The 25,791-nt window shown below is 35.6% G+C and overlaps 2 protein-coding genes across 11 annotated transcripts in view; one reads left to right on the top strand and one right to left on the bottom strand.

Moving 5' to 3' along the window:
* LOC139963618 (uncharacterized) overlaps positions 1-25,791 on the bottom strand; it is a 343,329-nt gene that overhangs the window by 148,962 nt on the left and 168,576 nt on the right. Inside the window, exons 8-11 of one of the 6 annotated variants that reach the window (XM_071964576.1) lie at positions 20,869-20,945; positions 15,721-15,788; positions 4,566-4,601; positions 457-530 (exon numbers count right to left, since the gene is read on the bottom strand). In XM_071964576.1, coding sequence (XP_071820677.1) covers positions 459-530; positions 4,566-4,601; positions 15,721-15,788; positions 20,869-20,945 — 253 coding nt within the window. In that variant the 3' untranslated portion in view covers positions 457-458. Of the gene's footprint in view, positions 1-456; positions 531-4,541; positions 4,602-15,720; positions 15,789-18,586; positions 18,681-20,868; positions 20,946-25,791 lie in introns of those variants that run through there. The other 5 variants (XM_071964573.1, XR_011791641.1, XM_071964580.1 and 2 more) reach the window with 5 other exon arrangements.
* LOC139963637 (uncharacterized) overlaps positions 1-25,791 on the top strand; it is a 664,171-nt gene that overhangs the window by 614,780 nt on the left and 23,600 nt on the right. The gene's annotated exons all lie outside the window — the stretch shown is intronic.

The following is a 25,791-nucleotide window of genomic DNA, read 5'->3' as shown; positions in this document are numbered from 1 at the left end:
ATAATAAATGGGTCAAGGAAACACTTATTCGTGGAATAATGGGGAAGTAATACCTAGACAACCCCCCTCCCATCCCGCCTCCTCCCCCGGAAAAAGCGCCAGCAGTACCATGAGCCAACCAGTAATTTTACACATCAGCTAAACAACACCGCGACACGGGAAACAAGCGAACGATGTTTCTGTTAATGGAAAGAACTCATCACTCATTTCCATACATTGAATCAGGGATCAGCTTTGTTAATGAAAAATATAATAAAACCAATTATAGTTGGAGCAAATGATATTAAGTGACCAGATAAAATTAGATAATCACAGATATAGGAATACAAATTCTGGTTATTGATGGAGATTATTTTTAATATATTAAGATTTTACAACTGAAAGTAGCAGACAATTACTGTTAACAAATACAATGTTAAATACTAAGGTAGAGAGTATTCAGCTGTATTGACTTACAGTTAGTTGAATCTTGCCAGGCTTCTCTGGTTGAATCTCGCCAAGCTCAACTGATAAGTCCGCACATCGAATCCCTAAACAAGAGGAAAAATAAAAGTAATGAATATGTATAAGATAATACAGAAACAAAGACAATGCAGTATAGTTAAATGTTGTAAACCATCATATGCATCCATATTAAAAGTGTTATTTTAGATAAATCGAGTCATGTTACATTAAACTTTGCATGTTTTCAAATGTCTTGACAATTTTTGTCCGGTTGATTATTATTTCAGTTATTATTTTAGGGATTTCTAACGAGTTCGTCCTGCGAATATTTTTGGTACTGAACATGATATACACATGAAGGCTAAATCCATGAAACCAAGGTCACTAATGCTGTGGTCGCTTTGATTTCATGCTTGAAAGGACTGATTTGTGAAGGTTCGATTCTATAAAAAAAAGTTCGAATGTTTGCTTGAAATAATGAAAATAAGTAACAACATTGAAAAGTTTATGTCAACAATTATTGACTCATAACTCAAGGATCTAATCCTCTCCCAATCTATAAAAGTGATTTCTGTGTAATACAGGATTAATGCGAATCAGTTCACTTATCGCCACACCCCATCCTCTTCCCTGCTGGTAACCATCAAATGACCCTATTCAGGGGATTTCCCCTTGATATCACGATGACTCAATCAATGCAACCCAATGTACTATTACACATTGGTGCGATGCAAGGAAATGTTCCGTCCTGTTTATAAGCTGATCCCGTCAACCTGAGTAACCATTTTCAATGTAGCTGCAGGGTTTAACATTCTCATCATTATGAAAGTTCGACAATTCCTTCAAACATTAATGTAATCGTTACAGAAACATATCCAGGTAACTTATCTCTCATTATGTGCTTTTCTTAAGAATTCACAAATGTAGGAGCCACATCAAATTGGGCATTGAATTACGTGATTGAATTACGTGATTGTGCATTACAAAGGTGAGAGTCCAAGAGTTGGTGAAGGGTGCAGCATTATTTGGGGATTAAAATGCCCAGTGTACTCCATTCTGATGGTAACCTGAGTTTGATCCATAAATGTGGTATATATATTTCCAGCTGGACCCACCCCTCTCCCTTCTTTCTCTAGAACTTTGAAACCAATCGAATCATTTCGTGTAAAATGTTGGGTAGGCCGTGTCACTATCTGACGTTCATACTGTTGTACCTTTAATAAGGAAATTACCTGAAATGATCATTATTGACATCTAATGGGAAAGTTATTTTAGTTGGTTTTCTTGACCATGCTAGACTGGGTTCTGCTTTATGTTTTGTTTCGACGGAACTTGTGTTATCATTAGCATATTTTATCTTCAGTGGAAAACTATGAACAGTTTAGGGCATCATTATAAGTGCATATTATAGTGAGAAAGACTTTTAACAATAACACCAGGTTAGCGATGAACGGTGGAAGGGGTGGGGGGAAGCGCGGACTCAGACCGATGTTTAGGGGTGCTGAAAGCGCTACCTTGTGAATGTTCACACGGTCAAGAGCTCGCTTAATACATATGGTCAGTGGTCTAGTTGGAACCAAAGACATATTGCCTACGAAGTCTAAACACTCCTGAAATTAAGTTTGCAAAGTATTTGATGCATCCCGGAACCCCAATGCGAAAATATACACAACTATGGTGTTAGAAAATTACGGTACTGTTCCGAAAAATAATTCGCGATCATAATACACTCCTGTCCCCTTCCCGTAGCATCCGGGCATCTCTGGTTACCGTAGTACCATTGTCTGGGAACCTGTTAGTTTGTTGGTAGTATAGGCATATAGTAACAGTAAGACTTGACCTCGGTTTGTGTTTTGAGAGAGATGGGAGAGATTGGGGAAATTGAAGAGATAAAAATAGTGAGTGGAGAATAGACAAAGATTTGTTTTGTTTGGACAAAGCGGATCAAAATGAAAACCCTGTCAAAACAAGAAATTGAAAGCCAGATTACTTTCTTACAAGTCCGGAACGATGAACGAGATATCAAGATACTTGGAAGCTGTTACACATTGTAAACAATACGAACTAGAAACACTTTGTGTCACGTGATGCAAATTATTTGACAGTGTTTTATTTGCTCATTTTTCGCTCTATTGTTTTGACTTTACAATGAATGTGAATCCAGCGTTAACCATATGAGTCGCATAATTAATCAAAATGAATGTCACGTAAAACATGAATTACCTACTTGTATTTCTTACTATATTGTTAGTTTCTCTGTTCAGTATCAGTATAGCGTTATTTAATTCAAAATGAAAGGCAATCCGGACGTTGAAGGGTGAAACTGACCGCTGTTTATGAAAATATTTTAAACGTTTTTGACGGTTTAATGCTAGACATCCAAGGTCAATTAGCTTCCTTTATCCATTAACATGAAAGTAGCTTTAGATCTATGTAATTAATATTGTTCCTGTGTCTCCGTGGTTACACCTTACAGTTATGTCTAAGATTTCTATATACGTAATATATCAAAATGTATTACAACTATTAAACAATGAGTGACTTCTAAAACTACGGCGAAGAAAGTTGGTGGACCAAAGACGTCCATGAAGAGGGATGAGGTAAATTTAAATTTACATCTAAATTTGGGTAACGCACTCTAGTTTTAAACAACTTAGTCGGACTAATCCTTCCTCCCTCCGCCTTGAAACAATATAACTATACAAGCCGCTAGTTTTTTGCCTTTCAGGAGAAATACTTCATCACGTCAACTTATCCGTCGCCTGCATGGTGAGTACACACACAATTCCCTTAGTACAATTTTGTATATATAGTCAATGCTAATGTAGCATTAATACGTCCTAGCTACACGTGTAAGCTACCGTCGTATTTTGCCCCAAAAATGGGCCATAGGAAGGCAGATATAACGTGCCTTGAAATCAGCTCTTATATTAATTATGGATCAACGTTGACACTATTCGATACAAAACGCTGCCTAAGAACATCATATGTTCGCTGCATTAGCCAATCAGGTTTTCACTACATATAATGTAGAAACAAAGAAAAGAATCAAAATGTAACCTCCTTATTTGGTGTTATTTGTGCCATTTGTTTGTAAATGTGTTTAGGCAACGACTAGATTAATGTTTCATCTCAAATCATCTTAGTTCGTTAGCTACCTACTCCATTGCTGTCATGTCTTTGCATATAAACGGACCCGAACTGGAACTTACTTGATGCACCCCTCCTCCATTTAATGCACTATGTAAGGGATTATACCATGACGTCATCACCCATACACTAAAAACATCTACTGTTCTTGTTGTTCTAGTTTCCTTATATCTCATATAACAACAGTTCGCTCCGAGGTAGTCATTTTATGCCACAGTGGACCCTCTCGTATCACAATGAATAATAATGATGCTATACCTCAACAGATACCCTCACAACCCAGTAAATCATCTTGCTCCTAGACTCACTCATACTCACATTACCAACAGAGCCGAAGTGACCAGTTTATCTCTTCAATTTCAATAATTAATGTGTTCCTGTTTGACGGGTATGTGATGATGCTTACATGCAAACTTTATTGAATCGTTTTCCAAATTTTCTGTGAGAAGCTTAGCTCCTCCTTAACCATCCACACCCCTCCCCGATCCCAGAGATTCTAAAAAAAAATTATAATCAAAGAATACGGGAGCAGAGATTTATGTGAGATTTGAGTTTAGACTTCTAGGGTTAGCCTTTTCTGTGTATAGAGAAAATGGTTACACCTTTCCTTTCCTTTTACAGTCAACCTTGCCTGGACAGCTGAAATTTTTAAAAGTTGAATTCCAATTTTGTGTGAGACTTTTAACACACCATAACATCTGACTAAACCTTTTAGTATTTAATAGTCTATTTATTTCTTTGTTTATCATTTCCCTGAGTGTGTGTGCGGAAGGGAGATTATTTAGGCCGCATCTAAACTTGACATTAGAACAGTGCTATCACCATTACGAGATATAAACTTGTAACTGGCCCATCTAAATTCCCTGTTCGATACACGTCAATTATTTCTTTGTTCCACAGTAATTAACACCCTCCTCTTGTCTGTTAATAAATTACCGTACTAATTAATAGGAACATGAATCCTATCTTACCTCTTCTCCTGGTAGATTGCCATCTTCGTCACAGGCCTGAAAGGGAGAAAATAGTATTTTCATGAGTTTTTTAAATTGTATTGCAGGAAAATATAATAACTTGATTGCAAAGCCACAAATATAGAAGTAAACTATTCATGGCAGGTAAACACACATCTGCATTGAGCACACTTAAATCAATATAGGGGACAGACTCATCACTGTAAGATGCACGTACTTTATAACATGAATACAAACATCATCTTAATATTAATAGGGAAGGCAATGCTAGTTTTAAACCCGTCATTAACCACCGAATGACGTCATCAAAAACGGAGTGACGTCATCATGACCAACTTCTCACTGAGATAATCAGATGGTTACCCTGAACGACAGAGAAGATGACGAGAAGGGAAAGAGAGGAGTATTTAAAGATAGAACTCGTAGTTGGATCGATTTAATGTCAGAAAAAGCAAAATTTTGCTTAGCAAACAAAGCAGCATATTTGTCCCCCACCCCACCCCGTTAGTCTTAGATGGTCTGTTCATATCGTACTGTTAGTCGTGTAAAGATATCCATGACATTTTGGGAAATGAAGTTGTCTGATCAACACATACTATAACAGACACAATGGGATAATTAAATAGAATAGTGTAGATCTGTAAACATCAAAAACATGTCAAACATGTAAAAATCATGAAATATAATAAAACCTGCATAGATTTTCTTCTTTCTAAATTAGTCCGTGTGTCAGGCCTCGACAATTTTTTTTAAAACTACTCGCCAACTGGCGACCGAGTCTAAAATTCTACTCGCCAAAACGATAAATACACTCGCCATTTTTTTTCTCGCAAAGTGTTTGTGTGATATAAGCCTAGGTAGTATGGCCTAACTTAGGATATCGCGGTTTAGTGTTACTGTTAGTTGTTTACAGCAAAAACGATCTATTTAAATTGTGCTTCGTCAAAAGTGTTTAAAACATGATATTCATGCGTTACCCCTGTTTGAGTTGTTGTTACGCATTTATTTAAGTTTGTAGTTTTCCAGTTTGGTTACACCTATTGTGCATCATTTAGTAGATTAGTATCAAATTAGTTTCGAGCTGGTGAACAGAGCTGTTCCTTAGGACCTACTTGTGACAGTGCACTTGATAATTCTACTGTGATGTGTAACATTAGGCAATAGGCCTTTGTTGATTGGCTCACAAGTTAATAGTAAGCCTATCGTATAAAGGCAGTGAGCGAATGAGCCACTCGCCAAAATGTCGAGCGTAATGCATTTTTTGCACGCCAGTCGCATATTCTAGACGCCATTGGCGAGTTGGCGACCGTATTTGTCGAGGCCTGCCGTGTGTGTATGTTTATTGGGAGTTTGAACATGCGTAAATATCCAGTTTTGCAATAGTTGACTCTGTCCAACTTAGGCATGGAAAATTTAGACCAGGAAACGACGGCCTGTATATTTATAAAAGATTAGAGAGGGTTTATGCAACCGATACTCCCTGTGTGTCTATTAGACTAGTATATGCAGAAACCGTGTGAGCTTGTCACACCTGTGTCTCTATGTATTAGCTGGACTCAGACCTGGTTTGGGTTGCTCATATCTCTCTAGAACTCTGTTCGGACTCGAGACTACCATATACTCGAACCAAGTGGTTATCGGACTCGGCTCGGAATCAGGAATAATTGGACTCAACTACATCAGAGTGTTTCTTATACTATAAGATACAAACATATTGAATGCTTCTGGTGGAAAGAGTACTAATAACAGTAAGAACCATGTGAGGATACAAGGCCAGGATGTTGCATTATGTTATTGTCAGCGCTTGAATATAATTATTAATTTGCCGGGTGGTAATTGATTAAAAATCAACCACATTACCAGTTACTTTGAGCACCCCACCCCTCCCCACTATCTGGCCCAGGCTCCTTCAGGACTCTACGTTTTACACATTAGTAGTTATTCAAAAGACGAAAGAAATGATGCAAATATTTTAAACCATTATTAATTCAGATTCACCGTTGCCTTGTTTCGTATCATAATGCTGCTGCTTAACTCTGTACATATAGAGGATGGTACAAAAGACATTTCTTGAAAGTTAAATAAAATTCTTCAATTTAACACTTTTAAGTTGAACTTTAATGTAGTCACCTCTACTTTAATTTTCCAAATAAGTTAAAGTACATCTCTTTGATGAAATCTACCTAAATAATACACTTGTTTCTTTGTTTCACGTTAAAACCAGATCTGCCGTTACATATATAAGCCTGCTTGGGCCCACACATTCATATCAGTCACGTATATATACATTAATCTAAATCAATAATAAAATATAATCAATATGGATCCCTCAAATCCCATTACAACTGAAACTATTAGAAACGAGTAACATTTACTGACTGTTGTATTACTGCGTACAGTGACGTCACAACGTAAAGATTCTAGAGATGAAAAGTATGCATCGATATTTTCACCAATAAAACATTTTTGACTGAGACGGTGTGAAAGAGAGGCATTGCAAGCACGATAGACTAATTTGTTTGATAAGGATTTATCTGTCTGAATATTCTCTACTTTCAAATTGAGAATTTGTATTGATTCACAAGGCAATTACATCTATAAGGAGAGCACATAGAGGTCTACATGCGGAGAAAGAAGGACAAGAATAATTAGGAAATAGGACGAAAGAGCTGGAGTACGAGCGTGGAAGGAATACTTTATTTAGTTTCATGTTATTTGTAAACATACTTCATGTTATTTGTAACATGCATCATGTTATTTGTAAACATACCTCATGTTATTTGTACCATACCTCATGTAATTTGTTCCATACCTCATGTTATGTCTACCATACCTCATGTTATTTGTTCCATACCTCATGTTATTTGTAAACATACCTCATGTTATTTGTACCATACCACATGTTATTTGTACCATACCTCATGTTATTTGTAAACATACCTCATGTTATTTGTAACATACCTCATGTTATTTGTACCATACCTCATGTTATTTGTAAACATACTTCATGTTATTTGTAACATGCATCATGTTATTTGTAAACATACCTCATGTTATTTGTACCATACCTCATGTTATTTGTTCCATACCTCATGTTATGTCTACCATACCTCATGTTATTTGTACCATACCTCATGTTATTTGTAAACATACCTCATGTTATTTGTACCATACCACATGTTATTTGTACCATACCTCATGTTATTTGTAAACATACCTCATGTTATTTGTAACATACCTCATGTTATTTGTACCATACCTCATGTTATTTGTAAACATACTTCATGTTATTTGTACCATACCTCATGTTATTTGTACCATACCTCATGTTATTTGTAAACATACCTCATGTTATTTGTACCATACCACATGTTATTTGTACCATACCTCATGTTATTTGTAAACATACCTCATGTTATTTGTAACATACCTCATGTTATTTGTAAACATATCTCATGTTATTTGTACCATACCTCATGTTATTTGTACCATACCTCATGTTATTTGTACCATACCTCATGTTATTTGTACCATACCTCATGTTATTTGTACCATACCTCATGTTATTTGTAACATACCTCATGTTATTTGTAAACATATCTCATGTTATTTGTACCATACCTCATGTTATTTGTACCATACCTCATGTTATTTGTACCATACCTCATGTTATTTGTACCATACCTCATGTTATTTGTACCATACCTCATGTTATTTGTACCATACCTCATGTTATTGGTACCATACCTGTCACAATGGTCGTGGACAACATTTTTTAAAAATATATTTATCGTTACTTCAGTACGGAAAACCAAGGCAACCACACCCCCCCCCCCCCCCACCCATTAGAATCTCTCAGGAAGTTGTTTTTCATCTTTGATATGTTCAGTTATAAATAACGAATCAAACAAGAGAAAGTATGCTATTACGATAATTAGGCGATACATATATTTTTATAACGTATTGTCTTTAATTGGGTTCAAGTTTACTGAATTAGTATGTCCTACAGTGCGACGTGTGATTACATGTATTAACAATAATGCGCACACATCTATCTGAACACCTACGGCTGTATAAGGTTTCGTTTCATGTTAAATGAATAACATAACCAACAACGGATATGGCTGCTTTAGGAACACATGAATATGGTTCCATATCAGATGAAAGGGCGTTGACAGAGAGGAGTAGGGACAGTTTATAATAAAATATGTAAAGTACTTTTCTAGCCCCAACAGAAAGTTGAATGAAATAGAAAGCTCAGGCTGATAAAATGGTGATGAAAACTTCGTAATATCGTCAAAGGGATTTCTAACGTATACTGTGAGCCTGACAGGAAGTAGACACTTGACAACATGTAACAATGCGCCCATTTCAAGAGTGTCGGGAAAAGCAAAGATCACTTATCTTAGATTACACTTTACCATACCGTAGTATATACTAATGTCCCATAGCTCACTGATATGTCAGTTTAAAACAAATGCATTAAAAAATTCAACGATATCTTTATGTCAATACCTTAAAGTTAGAAAATCACCAAGACTAGTTTGAAGTCTCTATAGCTATGCATACTGCAGCACTTTCATCCATGTAACCAAACATTTCTTAGTACATAAAAATATTAAAATATTCTCAAAATTATATTCTGTAACATTTACAGATCTTCCATTAACTAAGTAATACTTTAAGCGTTTTGATTGGACAATTCCTATCGTATTGAGTAGACATGAACTATTCGTATGGAACACCCACTGTATCCTGCACTTAAGGGTATTTTATAGTTAAAGCCAATAGAAACTTATACAATCCTAACATCTTGCCAAAGAATGGAAAAAAAGCCATTCAGAATTATTTGCTTTGCTTTTCTGTAAAGTTTATTCTAACAGAATCACTTTTTTGTTTAGATTATTTTTAGAAACATAAGTTTTCAAGTATTTATTAACCATTTACTTTCTTATCTTTTCGTTGATATTGATGTAAATATTTTTGTATTTCTTAGTCTTTGGTTCTCTTGTTTAAATAATTTATATTTATACTGGTGATAACGGAAATGAAATGAACAATATATGCGGCGTTTGTAATAGATTCTGGTTAGATATTTCTTACGGAATCTCTAAGTGTACATGTTATTTGTTCAACGTTTAGCAATATTATAATAGGAACTATGAATCTGACCGCTTGTTATTAGCCTCAGCAGGCGATGAGTTTAGAAACAACTTCAGCCCAAAGTCTTACATGTATAAGAAGGTGAAGCTCTATAGTATTATGTTATGACATAGGTCTGATTTAAGTTCCGATGGTTGTTAAAAAGCAACCAGGTTTCACATGAGTTCAAGCATCTATCAAAGTTATAATAATTCATCAAACTGATGAAAGCTTGAGTGTTATTTAACGACGATTAAGTTCATACTGTAAACGAAACAAGCTATGTTAAAACAGCATTTTGCGTTTTGTCGCCGTTTTCTACTTGTTTGACAAGTCCATCGAGTATATCAATAACAAAACAGCAAACTAAACTATTAGCCAAGTTTTTTCCATGTCAAAGGCGTTAATTGGCGAGTAATTAAGGACATTTGCAGATAATGAGAAAAGTGTCCACCGACAAATATACACATTTAATATTAATCGCATACAGTTCCCCCAACCCACTAGTATGAATTTAACCAATTAGAGTTGCAGGTTTTGTAATGAGCCGATGCTAAAAATAGATTCAAAACGTCGAGTTGGTAACTTGGTAGGGTGACATCAATATGTTCCGACGTCTCTATGTTCCGACGTCTCTATGTTCCGACGTCTCTATGTTCCGGCAATTTGTTTGGACTAAAATTTTTTGACCAAAATTTTTCGGAGCCAATTTTTTTTGGGAGAATCAATCTTTTTGGTCCCCCATTTTTCGGACCAAATTTTTTTGGGGGACTTAATTTTTTGGGCCACAAATTTTTTGGGACCCAATTTTTTTGGGGGGACTCCTTTTTTTTGGACCAACATTTTTTTTTGACCTACCTTTTTGGGGGGACACAATATTTTGGACGCACCAAATTTTTTTCACGAAAAAAAAAAGGCCCAAAGTTTGTTATGACCCAAGTAGTGCTTGTGACCGAAAATTGCTTGTACTCAAATTTTTTGGGACCAAAATCAGTTTGGTCAAAAAAAATTTGGGTCTGAAAAAAGTTGGTCCGAAAACATGTTGCTGTCAAAAATTTTGGTTCAAAAAAAATTTGGTCATAAAATATTTTGGTGTAAAATAATTTTGGTCCGAAAAAAGTTGGTCCGAAAACATGTTGGTCAAAAATGTTGGTCCAAAAAAATTTGAGTCCGAAAAAATTTGTGTAAAAAAAATTAGAATCCCAAAAACTTGTCGGAACATAGAGACGTCGGAATATAGAGATGTCGGAACATAGAGATGTAACCCTTGGTACAACCAGCGAGCTAAGACTCTAACAGCTCCCTGGTACAACCATGGGGGTAAAAAAAAAAAAAAAACTGCCATAGTCAATCCACACAAATCAAGCACGGAGTTGCATTACGTATTAGCCAATGACGTTCGTAGCTTTTAAATATTCATATTATGGGTGAGGTTTATTTGGATCCCAACGTAAAATAACTTCGAGAGAAACAAAGTTGAAAGTTGTTATTATTTCGACTTTTATGCCACCATTTGAAGTAAGATTTGAATAGATAAGCTAGTTATGTATGTTGTTATGGCATCGTGGATTCGGTGAGGTTGAGAAAAACCATAGCAAAAGACGCACTATGCTACTTTAATGCTACATTCGTTAAGTTAGTCTTGTCATCCAAGCATTGCTGTAAACGGATCATCCAGCTTCACCAGAGGAGAGTCTACTGCACATCTAAAATGCTTTTAACAAAATACAGAAAGCAACATACGGCAAAGGCTTAGAATCTTTATATCCGTGACACAGTATCTTGAAAACATTAAGATTCATGTGCGTGATCTTTTTGAACATCGTGTTTGTATACTGGGTCACAAAACTTGTTCTTTTCATGCCATGGCATCTAGACAACAGAACGAAGCAGTAATATAATTGCCCCCACAAACTGACTGGTATTATGATCTTATTGTGTGCGCGGAAAGGGATTTAATCACAGCCATATGCATAGGAGGCGGGGGAGCTAGGGGGGGGGGGCTGGAGCTGCCCCAATCAGATAATGTTTGCAAAAATTCGGGCAATATGCTGAGAATTTTTTGGGCACCTACTGAAAGAAAAATAAGTTGCAATGTGTTTTTCAATGGTTAAAGTGATATACTTATTATTATCATTTTGATTGTAAAGCAATATACAAAGGCTTAGCATATATATCCGTGACGCAGTATCTTGAAAACATTCAGATTCATGTGCGTGATCTTTATGAACAATGTGTTCGTATGCAGCCTCACAAAATACGTGTCTAGTTATCTGGTTACCATGGTACCGAGCCAACAGAACGAAGTAGTTCGATCATTTCTCTCACATACTGACTGGTATTATGGTCTTGTTGTGTAAATGTGCGTAGAAAGGGATTTAATCACAGCTCCATCGAATCATCGGTAATGATTTACTCCACAGAGCGAATCTGGAGCCACTAAAAAATATATTTGCAAGATCTTCTTCTACAGTTTATTCTAATATAACGAATATAATGATTTCACAAATTTCAAAATAGTCTTCAATTTTCTTTCATTTTATCAATAAACGTATCACCTCTTCCTTCATTTATGTCAATCGCCAAAATGTCCAGCATTTGCACTTTGGGAAACGGTGAGTCGGATGTTCACAAGCAATTTCGTTTATCTATGCACTCCACACACAAATAATAGGCAATAAAAACCAGTTTCTGATATGATATTAAACCATACAAAGAACAACAATGTTAAATCGCGCTGCTTCGCATCGGTCACCATCCGTTACACTACCAGTTCATCCTCATTTCTGACCTAGAAACTACAGGTATTTAATGTCCTATACACATTAGTGTACGTTGAACCGTCGCAGAAACATTTACCTTGATAAATTTGAGTTAATAATTGAGTAAGATTGAACTTAGAAGAAAGAGTTTGAAAAGTGGACTTTGACAATTTCTGTACTTTGTGCTGTTTTGTAACAATCTGCTGGTAGCAAACTTGACCGTTAAAGGAATGAGAAGAAAACATAATGTTACATCAGTCCACCTGGGAAGATTAAAGTAAGTATTTAACAAAAAACATCCATAACACTAAATGTGTGGGACACAAATTTTCTAAATCTGGATAAACGACAAATAATTCACTGAGTAGGAGCAGTCACGTGATTGTGCAACATATTTCAAAATCTTAGTTAGTTCCAGAATATCCAATAATTCTCATATATTTTAATGGTTTGGTCAAAGTTACAACGTATTACGTAATAGGCAGCGTTATCTAATGGACTGAAGACCAACTTCTCCTAACACCAGAGAAAAAAAATGAACATAATCAGTGAAAAACAGGGAGCCTGCTACAAAGACAAATATACAAGGGCAGCTACAGTAAACTACAGGGTCGGCTAAATGGACTGTTTATACAACAACTGTTTGTGCTATGATGAGCATTTGCCCCGAAATTAAATGAACATAAACAAGAACGGTGCAACATGATTGACAACATTCTACGGTTTCATATTTAATGTACATCGAGACGGTGACGTAAAAGCGGCATATTCAGTACATTCCTTTACATGAATACATTATTTGATTAAGATATTTGTTAATGTCATTGATTTCTACTACAGCTAAGTTTTGATTCAGAAGAATATAACCAATGTTTCAGGAGTATGGAGTGGTATGTTGGAAACGTTAAGCAGTGTCGGTTATTTCAATTATGTTGTTTCAAAATCATACAAGCTACTAGTGTTCTTCTAAATATTGAAATGATATGCTCGATTGTTAAACATCATACCGATGCTCGTGAATTACTTACAGACTTTTATCTTAAAAAAATATATTTTAAAGATATGTATTTCTGTTCACTTCCAGATTTTTATCAGTTTGTTTCTACGTTTGGAGTAAACGTGATACAAAAGTTAAGGTAAGTTGTTCCTATATTATTTGGCGCCCTCAACTCTCCACCACATCCTAGACAATAATGATAAGCAATTAATGAGGCTGTAAAGTCCAGGTGTGGCAATATAATATCCTTAACAATTGAAGATAATTATCAAGATACAATAAACAATTACCTGTAGCCGATGATAAATTATGAATATTTAAATCAGATATTAGTTACTGACTACAAAATCGTCTAATGTATGTATGTATGTGTCTGTTCAAAACAGGCGGGAAATAATACGAATATTTGTCTAGTATTCATATTTTATCAAGTGATTGTATGTTTTGGTTACCGTGGTATCCGTATTACAGAAGAACGAAGCGGGTTAGTAGAGCTACATATACTACTACAGAGTTTCTTTCTATTTTTTAATTTATTCCAATTTCACACGAATGCAATAATCACCAACCCCCCCCCCTCCCCTCAAAAAGAAAAAAAGGAGTATTATATCGGAATCCTTGAAATGTTATTAATTAAAATAGCTCCTCTTCCCTTCATATACACAAATGATCAAGATCATGGCAAGCATTACCATTCAGAAGAATATACCAGAGTTTATTGGTTTCAAATAATAACCAGATCCGTCCTTTCATTATATCTAAGCCTGCTTGGACCCACACACTTATGTCGGTCACGTATACACTAATATGGATAAATAATAATTAAGCAAATGATCCTTCGAATCCCCTGAAGAATTTTAAGGAACAAAGTTAATTCATTAGCAAAATTTAATTCCAAAGGAAGAATACCATAATGGATATTTGTGTTGTTTTTGCTACAATCTGCTGGAAGCAATCTTGGCCGTAAAAGAAAAGATAAGGACCTTGAAAAATAATATTACTTTATTTCACCAAAATCACACCATGAAATATGAGAGTAGGAAGAGATTTTAAAGGTTTGGAAACAAACAAATAAAACATGACAATTAATTTGTGGGACACAGTATTGTCTGAATCTGAGTAAACGATAAATACCTCACTAGTATAAATAGCAGTCGTGTGATTGAACTGACATATTTAGATCTCTTAATTAGTTGCAGGAGTATCCAGTTATGAGTGAATATTATATGGATTGGTCAATGATATAACCTATTACGTGGCATGCAGCTTTATTTAATTTGATTAAAACGTCTACCCAGTGACTTAATTCTCTACTTTATTTGAGTTAAACACTACGAGAGTGTAGAAAATAACTTAAAATAAGTTTGTAAGGTCAAATTTCCAATGCTACATCTGTTTCTATTATTAACGTCCAAATTTTCCCCATCACCAATCTGTGCATTTGACCAATTTGTAAAGTACCATAGAAATGGTCAAATTTAATTTGATTAGTAATTACTTAAAACAAGACCAACAATTTAAAGTAATATATCTGTTAGTGTTAAAATGATGCATGGAAGACCAACGTCTCACACCAACAGAAACAACTAAAAACCTAAACATGACCAGTTAAAACCTGGGAGCTGCTACAGTAAATACAGGGTCAGTTAAACGGACTGTTACGACTGTTGTATGTGTTATAATTAACAATTACACAAAACTTACAAGAAACTAAAAAGACCTGTTCAACATGACTGTTTCATCTCAGATCTCGGATCATGCATGATTCATAACATTCTACGGTTTCATCTCAGAATAAACATGAAGTCTATTGCATGGATGTTAATTCACAACCTCGAATATTAATAAAACAGCACGTGTCAAAAAACGATCATTGTACAATATATAGCAAACCTGTCCAAAAGTCAGTCTTTAGCTATAGCTATATGTTTGCAAGATCAAACTGACATGGAAATTGTACAGGTGTGTCAATATAGAACTAATGAGATTCATTTAGACAATGTTCGCACGCAAGATTCCATCTGCTCTCTCCATACCCCCCCCCCTCCCCCTTCCCTTGAAAGTAGGAGCGGGAAGATGTCTGAAAGTTCTTTCTTTACATCGTAACATGTTAACTTTACATATATCACTCACTTTATTGATTTATTTACACTTATCGGGGACTGAAAACAGAGCTAGGGCATCATAACGCGAACAAGCTGACCAGACTTGCATTATGAGCAATAGCTGAATGAAATGTTAACAATCTCTTTACCTGCCATTGACCGGTTTGTAGATTCAGCCGACGATACTCGTCATACGCAGAGTCGATAAGATTCCAAACTGATGAAAAACATAAAAGAAAGATATGTTAATGAGAAGTGCATATTTAATGTTTATTGGTCTGGAATGAAACCATCAATATATTCACAAGATTTATGTTGGCTCTCGATGATAACTTCATATCAGCTGAGTAATCAATCTGGTTGAATCCTTAATTTTGATCTTGTCAGTTTACTATCATTATCATCTCAGCACAGTGTAGCTGATCAGTTTAAAATCATGATATCTCAGTAAGATTACAGATTACTATCATTATCATCTCGGTTTTATACCTGATCAGTTTACAACCATTATCCTCTTAGTTACATTGCCAATCAGGTTCGAATTGTTATCATCTCATTAATATATCTGATCAGTTATACAATTAGCCTACATGAAATATGTGAAACAACTAAAATAGGAACGAATATTGGACTAAGTTAAGAAATCAATTTATGATAGTCGAGTATTCGATGCTCAGATCAAGAATAATAGTCCATGAGATGATGAACTGATCAGAGAACACTCAACATCAGTGACGTCATCAAAGATCGCGAGAGCCATAATTAAACACTGTTTAAAAAAAGGAAAAAAAATAGAAGAAAAAGGGATTTTTGTTGAATAGCTAAATTAAGTTAAATTGTGTATTTAAGTAATACACAATACAGTTACATAACCACGTAGCCAGTTTCTATGTAAGAGGACTGCTGGATCTAAGAGCATTCCAGTTCGGTAAAGGAAGTTTTTTGTTTAACGCCCAGGGTTCCTTTGTTTAATGTTCTTCAAACTGTACTAAGAATACACCATAGATGTAGGAAAACGGTGCAGGTAACAGCCGATACCTCGCTTTGCAAAGTGGATAGAGTGGTGTGGGGGGGGGGGGGCTGGGGGGGGGCAGGAATTAGTTATGAAAGTGTCCGAAAATGAAATTATAAATTTAAGTTTATACACTGAATTACTCCTCCAAATATCAACGTTTTCGAAATTCTAAATAATGCACAAACTTATGTGACTTTTACTACATCTTCTAGGCTGATCTCTCTCTAAGCTGTTATCACGAGATAATTTAGTAGCTATTAAACACACATCTGTCTACAGGAGTCAAACATTAACTGATCGAAGCAAATGTGTTGTTTACACTAACTACTTCTGTCTTTGAGGTTGAGCAATGATGACATCATCAGCAGTGACGTCACTCCACCATTAACAATGGGAATCTCGGTGTGTCATTTAAACACAGAACAGTGAAAGAGCGTACAATGTGTACGAGTTTGAGAAATAATGTTAAGGGGTGGAGAAAGAGAGGTTCATATGTATTTATATTACTCTTAATTAATTTAAATAATTATTTTAGGTAGAATCTTAGTTTAGATGTGTTATTGTACAGGGAAATGAAACATTTGATTGCTCGTGTTGTTTGTAAAGCTATGGTTATCAAGATATTCAGCTTTATAAGGCAGCGCATTAGTCATCAAAGACCATGAACGCCAATTCATTAAATAGTGATAATAGAAAAAGACTAAATGTATTTGGAATTACTTTATTGAGTTACATTATGGAGCTACAAGACTAGACAAATCTTCGTCATAATCACGTGATCACATTTCCGATGTTCTGAGAGAATGTCAGTTGTGTAAACTATGGTATATATGTTTTGTTTTCAGCCACTTTCTTGTTTTTTTTTTGCAACTGTATTAAGACTAAAGACATCAATCTCTTCCACCCAAAGTGTCTAGAAGTGGCACATTTTATAGACTTTGTTTTATATTTCAGATCTGTGTTTGTCAGTAGTCATCTGGACTTGGTTTGGTTACAGAATCGTATCCAAGGAATATGCCAAGGTGCAATTCAATATCTGGGAGCGTATGAGAAAAATAGGTCGTGATCACATTTCCGATGTTTGGAGAGTATGTGAGTTGTGTAAACTAAGGTTTATATGTTTTGTTTCCAGCCAGGCTTTCTTAGGTATGTTGGTTTTCAACTGTATTAAGACTAAAGACATCAATCTCTCTACTTGTCCTTTATGGAGGAGGAAGGTTTGTATAATCTAACATCGTGTTATTATAACTTGACATGCACAATTGTAACATTGAACAAAAACACTGTCCACATTTTTAAGAAGTTTCAAGAAACCTACATGAAAGTCTATTATCGACAAAAGTATTGATTGAGACAAAAAACACACAAATATGAATGAAAATACCATATTAATAAAAATTATTTTTTGTGTCGTGATTTGTTTTTGAGATCATCAATAAGGCCGGGACAAAACTACAACACAAACTAAACAGAATTATCAGCAGCAATTATATAACAATTACAATACTTGTTGAATTGAAATAGAACAGGCCATTGTAACGTGCAGTGCGCACTCTCTTAAATACCGGTCCAGATCTACCCACCTGCTATAACTAAATGCACGTCCATAGTTTTACGGTTATGATTCAGTAACAATATGGTGACGATATGAGAATGCTCATTTCCACTAAAAGCAAGATACACGTATATAGTTTGAATAACTATACGATAACTTCTTTTTCATCAGAGACTACCATAGCCCGCAGAATAGGTGTATCCATGGCAGTCAACTTGATCCAAGCGAAGGATGAAAACTTTTTCTTGAGCATGACTTTTATTACATGAGTAAGAACATCCCCCAAACACAACGCTGATATTAAATTACAGTTAGACGCACCTATACGGCAGCCCTTAGTCAAATCCCCCACCACCCCCCCCCCCCCACTTTCCAAAAGAGAGACCACAACAACCAACGAGTAAATAACACATAAGCAAGAAGCGCGGCGTGAAATATTTATACCTCCCCTTCTGCACCCGACCACTCGCCTCCATCCGTTTCTGCAACGACTACGATGATACATGATCCCTATAACCTCTACAAATTCTTGTAGATGTCTGTAGACAAGATGGCCGACAATACAGTTAATACATTCAATTATACAACGTCACTGATCTTTTCTTTTATTTAAGCGTTGACCGATGAATAAGACTACTTGAATTGTATCTACTCTAAATCCCTCTAATACTTGCAAGATCATTGGTAACTCTTAAAAACACAGTAAGCTGCCTTACTATAAATATTGAATCTTTCTTTATAACATTTTAGCATCTCAGCGAAATTGAAAGAAAATGTTAAGTTCAAACTGTGACAGATAACACTCGTTATATAGTGACAGATAACACTCGTTATATAGTATAACGTATACAGTGTTACCTCATTAAGTAATACCAAGGTGAAACTGCACCGAATCGATAAACAGTATGTATATCGATGGCTTGAAAATGAACCTAATACTCATCAGATCAATCAATAAAACCCTTTTTATGAACATTTCGCTTTGCATGCAGATTTACAGACCAAATATGTATATTAAATCTCAGTGGATGCAGAACCGGAGGGGGGCTTGGGGGGCTCAGCCCCCCCAATGAAAAAGTTGCAAATGCATGATAAGCCCCCCACCCCAATATTTATTTAATTGTTGCATTTAATTGCAAGTAGTAATTTACTACACTCCAAAACGTCTTTACGAGTAATAGCTACTCTCTTAAAACACCATCGAAGATACAAATTACAATGTTTTTGACGTGCAATCTGAGAAATTGCAGACTTGAGACCCATATTTTAGGGCTAGGTATTCGCAGCATAAAACATTCGGGAAGTGCCGTTTCCGGCCATCTGGGCAGGGGCGTAGCGAAGGGTTTTTTGTTGGGGGGGTGTGGAGAATTTGATTTGCCGACGGATCTGGAAGTGGTGACTGAAATGGGGGAGGGGTCTACGGGGAGGGGGTGTCCCCCTCCCCTTTGGCAATTTTTAGTTTTGAAACGTCCTTAGATGCAATCTGGTGCATATTTTAAGTCAAATTTGATTTGCCGACGGATCTGGAAGTGGTGACTGAAATGGGGGAGGGGTCTAAGGGGAGGTGGTGTCCCCCTCCCCTTTGGAAATTTTTTAGTTTTGAAACGTCCTTAGATGAAATCTGGTGCATATTTTAAGTCAAATTTGATTTGCCGACGGATCTGGAAGTGGTGACTGAAATGGGGGAGGGGTCTAAGGGGAGGTGGTGTCCCCCTCCCCTTTGGGAAATTTTTAGTTTTGAAACGTCCTTAGATGCAATCTGGTGTATATTTTAAGTCAAATTTGATTTGCCGACGGATCTGGAAGTGGTGACTGAAATGGGGGAGGGGTCTAAGAGGAAGGGGGTGTCCCCTCCCCTTTGGCAATTTTTTAGTTTTGAAACGTCCTTAGATGCAATCTGGTGCATAATTTAAGTCAAATTTGATTTGCCGACGGATCTGGAAGTGGTGACTGAAATGGGGGAGGGGTCTAATTTTTAGTTTTGAAACGTCCTTAGATGCAATCTGATGTATATTTTAAGTCAAATTTGATTTGCCGACGGATCTGGAGGTGGTGACTGAAATGGGGGAGGGGTCTAAGGGGAGGGGGTTTCACCCCCTTTGGAAAATGTTTAGTTTTGAAACGTCCTTAGATGCAATCTGGTGAATATTTTAAGTCAAATTTGATTTGCCGACGGATCTGGAAGTGGTGACTGAAATGGGGGAGGGGTCTAAGGGTAGGGGGTCTACCCCTCCCCTTTGGAAAAATTAGTTTGAACGTCCTTAGATGCAATCTGGTGCATATTTTAAGTCAAATTTGGCACGGAAGAAGCTCCGAGGGCACAATATTACTTTACAACCTTACACAATCATTGTCGCAGTGTAAATAAGTTAGGGAAGAGATTTAAAGCATCAATTGATTTGATCACTACTCACAAAAACATCTAATAGGGCTGTGATCTCGAAAGAGCGAAATGTAAGGAATATGACTTATCTCTTAAATGAACCAAGCTTAGCAATATTAAGTGTTGTTAAATTTATAATATTCGGTCGTTGTTTAGTATCACAAGACTCTGTTTTGGGTGTCTCCTTCATATTAACTGGCAATCATGTGTTGCTGATTCATTACTCTATTGTTTGTGAATCAACAACAATCAACCAGTCAACAGACATTCACATAGTTGGTAAAGCCTTTAATTAAATGTAAGAAATTTGAAATGTATCCATTATGACTTCATTGTGACAATACCTTTCACATTTCTTGATTTCAAGGATGATGGAATGGATCCAACCGGAATAGTGTCTGGCAGATAGTACCACACAAACCTATGGAGATAAGTAGTAATCATCGTGTGAGATGTAGAAGACGTAGAGGAATGTCCTGCTAGTTAGGTTTATTGTTTACCAAATCAATGAAGATAAACAAAGTAAACAACAAATAACAAGGAAATAAGTCACACCTGATTGATCAATCTGATCAGAATTAATTATCATCACAAGTCTTGTGTTTAAAAGATTCTACGAAAAACAATGAGAATGGATATACTGTAGTAATGTAGATAATAATGATGATAGTTGGAACTGATGTATGTAAATTGTATGTGGTTGATATTGTAAAATGTATAGTCGTCCACGTGATCAGAATTGGCTAAACTGTTTATATTTTTAAGTTATCAATTAATATAAAGTTGTTCAAACATGTAAAAATGCAACATTATACACAACAAACGGACTCAATCCTTGTAACAACCGCTTGCCATTTTCCGCTCGGATCACGTGATTTATATCGTATCTTATTTTCGGTAAATTAATTGACTTTATTGTTCGTCTTCGTGAATCCTTCTCACTTTAAATGAGAACTAAAATGTCTGAGATTGTTAGAATTCAGTGATAAGATATGAAAACTAGAAATAATGAATCTTAAAGCTGAAATTTTGTTTCTTTATCTCAGAATAATTTAAGATGCTACAAATTACATTTTTCGCCGTAATGGCGGGATGACAAATATGCAAACACTTGCACTGAAACGGAGGAAGAATGTAAAGGAGAGGAGTAGGAGTGTCGAGGACATAGCAACATTCTTTTCTGAGTGCAACAACTTGTCCTCCCGGGTGATTTCAGTAAAGAGGTAAACACAAAATGTTGCAATTAAATGAACAAGGCAGATAAGCCAAGATTCCTAATTATTTAAGTATTTATTCATAATCAATCTTCAATAATGTTATCACATTGCACGCATTGTTTTTTGACATTGATCTAAATCAAATTGTACAACATTCTAACATTTTTGTGTAGTTGATAAGAATTACCTTAACCACTACACATTCGAATCATCCTATTCAAATATATATATTACCAATGAAGAACTGCATGTGTCCCAAATATCAGACATACCAAGAAGTTGTTAAGACTTCTTGTTTATACTTTATTCAGAACCACACTAACACGCGATCTTCGTTGATTAACAAAAGAAATTTTTGATGGAAGTACAAACACTGAGGGGCAATGGAGCATGCTTATTTCTTTGATTTTACGCAAGAAACCACTAAACTCTCAAATTATGTTAAACCTCTCAAAATGAATACTCTGTGCGTTCCCAATCACGAATTACAGTATTTTAATGTTTTCAACAAGTTTCTTTATACCGGTACATTTGAATTACATATTTTTTCATAAATATTATTTTTAAGCCACGCCCACCCTACCACGCCCACCCCTCTTTCACGGCTCCGTAGCCAATGACACGGTAAATGGACGGTTTCATTGCAACATTTGCAGTGGAGTCTACACTAAATGTCCTATAACTGAACAAGTTAATATACTTAAAATATATGGATCGTGGTGTGACATGTGGGAGTATAACAGCACTCGTTTTACCTCTTTTTCACTAATCCGTTTTATTTGTGTCATATCATCTCTAATTATTATTTTTCATGCAAAAACAATGAAAGGTCGACCACACACAAATTTTGCATGGGGCCGATATTAATTAACCGGGCTGGTGGTAGGGATATAGTGAGCGTGTGGAACATTGAACTTTTATGGTATGATTATTCATTATGATTGATATGATTGCTATGAGTTTGGTGAAATACATAAATGTTGTTAAAGGAGAAATTCGTTAAAATATCACCCTCCCCTTACAATATGGCGACTCATCAAGCCAAGCAGTATTTCAGTAACCCAAATGCAGAGACTTTAATACTAAAAATAAAATGTATTCTGTGAGAAGTCCTGCTAATATGTTGTTCACTTCAACATCTAAGAGAAGGATACTGTGCATATACAAACATATTGTCTGTAAGATTCCTTACTACTGCAAGTTGAGTTTATCGAGCATGAAATGAAATTATCTGGATTAACCGGTAACAGATAGTGTATAATATCCAATTAATATGTTCAAGTCTAGCTCAGTATCATCCTACGTTATACCTACATTGTACAGCTCTATGTATAAAACACTACTCTGGCCAATGACAAGAAAATATACAGGATACGTACCTCGTATCTAATTAGCATAATAAACGTCTATTTACCGAACTGTTGCAATTTTTGTTTTCATGTAAAAGGTTTTTCTTTCCAATCGTTTGTTTTCTGTGTATATTAATTGATTGGCTTAAAGATGAGCTTTGGAATCTTTCATTAATATTTTATAAAGTAAAGACTATAGCAGACATTACACGTGTAGTCTAAATAATATAAATATTGTTGAGCTTTTAATAACTTATATTGTATCGAACAAACCGTTCTATAAACAACCTCTCCAATGCTACAGCATTGACTACTATTTATTTATGGTTATTTTATTCATGAAAGGAGTCACCCCGTTTAGACCCCTCCCAACGGACGCAAGCCATAGTTGAAGCCCCCCCCCCCCCACCCTTGCCAAAGAAAAAAACATGTAGCAATGGGTTGACACTTAATGGTGATATTTAAAGTCATATCAATGTAAGTCTTAAAAAAGGTAAGTTTTCTGACTCTTAAGACGAGGACAAAATATGAGGCTCCCCCCCCAACAAAAATGAGGCTGGTCACGTGACTGGTTGAAATATCATTAAAGTCTGAGTACAAGCCACTGTTTGAATGACGGTAAAAATCCTTTCGAAACATGTAATGTCGACAATGCAAGTTTTGTATAGGGTAAGGATTTTGAACGCTTTCGTGGAATTCTAGTGGTTCTGCAATGCTTGGCAGAATTTTAATTTCGTTGTTAACCAAAAATAATTAACAAATGAATATAATTTTCTAAATAATTACGATAGTATGATCGACAATAAAATTACTTTGTGTAGGTAAAACTTACATATTTAAATAATACCTTTAAAAAAGTAAATTAGTTGTGTTACTTAGGTTCTACGATGTTTGATATTTTTGGTAAGTTCCGACTGACACATACTTGGTACAAACTCCTTTAATTCGATTCGGGCTCGATAAACCGAGGATGATAATGATGATAGCATATTGCCTTATGTTTATTTCGGGGACTATATTTCATATCGCAGATTTTATTAGATGCTATTACGCTTTCATTTTTAGTTGTTTCTACTAAGCTCGCACAATGTTTTATACTCAAAGTGAATATTCAATACGGTTTATAACCATCCTATTATTATTGTTTACGTCATTGTTTGACACGCATAATATTCTTCTCAATAAGAATTATCACCCTGTACATTTGTGTTCCTGCTAAGCAGTCAAAAAAATTCGATAAAATTCAACAGTGAAACACATGATGCTAACAATCCAGTAGTGTCCGTTTATGCAAGGCATTGTTTACCGTAATTTTCAAGTCTGGAGCTAAGCAATGGGAATCATAAAACTCTTAAATATACATTAACTTCCTTTTAACTATACGTATATTGAGAGCTACACAACAATGTGTTATCTAGTCAGAGTCCTATCAACTTGAAGTGCAACTTAAATTCAAAAAGAGAAACTGAACGTCACGAGAATAATTCCTTCCTTTAAACTGTATTCATAACTGTGTGCTGTCTATAAATCCTCTATTCAAGTTTCCTTTGATTGGTTTGCGTTGAAACATGTGGTGATGCATTAAACAACCAATGACAGCAATTTTGCAGATTTAAAGTAAAACTTACAAAGAATAATAAAAAATTAAGAACGCAACGTATTGCATATAACAAGGCGTATGACCTAAAAAAAAATATTTTATTTGGAGGATTTCCCCAATGGATGATTCGTCGTCACTGCTGAACACCTACTGACCTACTTGATGTATGTTTCCATGGTTACTTTGACACGTTCACTGACAATATTTGGGTGTACAATGGGCACGTGGCTCGCGTCTATGGCGGGCCATCAGTCTCAAATCATGGGAGATCGACTTATACCGATTTAAATCGACATATACCAGTTTCCTTCGACATATACCAGTTTCCTTCGACTTATACCAGTTGCATTCTACATATCATCGATTTAAATCGACATATACCAGTTTCATTCTACATATCATCGATTTAAATCGACATATACCAGTTTCATTCTACATATCATCGATTTATTTTACTTATCATCGAATTAAATCGACGATAAGTAAAATAAATCGATGATATGTCGAAGTAAACTGGTATATGTCGATTTAAATCGATGATATGTAGAATGAAACTGGTATATGTCAATTTAAATCGACATATCATCGATTTATTCTACATATCATCGATTTATTTTACTTATCATCGATTTAAATCGATGATAAGTAAAATAAATCGATGATATGTAGAATGAAACTGGTATAAGTCGAAGGAAACTGGTATATGTCGAAGGAAACTGGTATATGTCGATTTAAATCGGTATAAGTCGATCTCCCATGATTTGAGACTGATGGCCCGCCATACGCGTCTACCTATTTCTATTCATTACGTTAAACTGGTTGTGTCATCTATTATTATGCTAATGAGATATTTACGGGAGTTCCAGGTGTGTCATTCTTACTATTGACTTGCTTTAGAACATCATTTGTGTGAATCAATCGTCTGTATAATGTAAGCGCTGTATATATTTGTACAGAAAACTATCGTAGAAGTAGAATAAGCCTACTGTGTGTACTAAAACGGTAATGATGTTATCGGGTAGAAACATGGAATGGATTGGATGGGCTCTCTAAAAACATACAGATATGTCTCTCTGAGGTGGAGGGGGGAGGCGAAGGGGA

The sequence above is a fragment of the Apostichopus japonicus genome, chromosome 22 (assembly GCF_037975245.1).
Source record: "Apostichopus japonicus isolate 1M-3 chromosome 22, ASM3797524v1, whole genome shotgun sequence".
Classification (NCBI taxonomy): Eukaryota; Metazoa; Echinodermata; class Holothuroidea; order Aspidochirotida; family Stichopodidae; genus Apostichopus; species Apostichopus japonicus.
The sequence above is the reverse complement of the archived record's forward strand: the minus strand, read 5'-3'. Positions and strand labels throughout refer to the sequence as shown.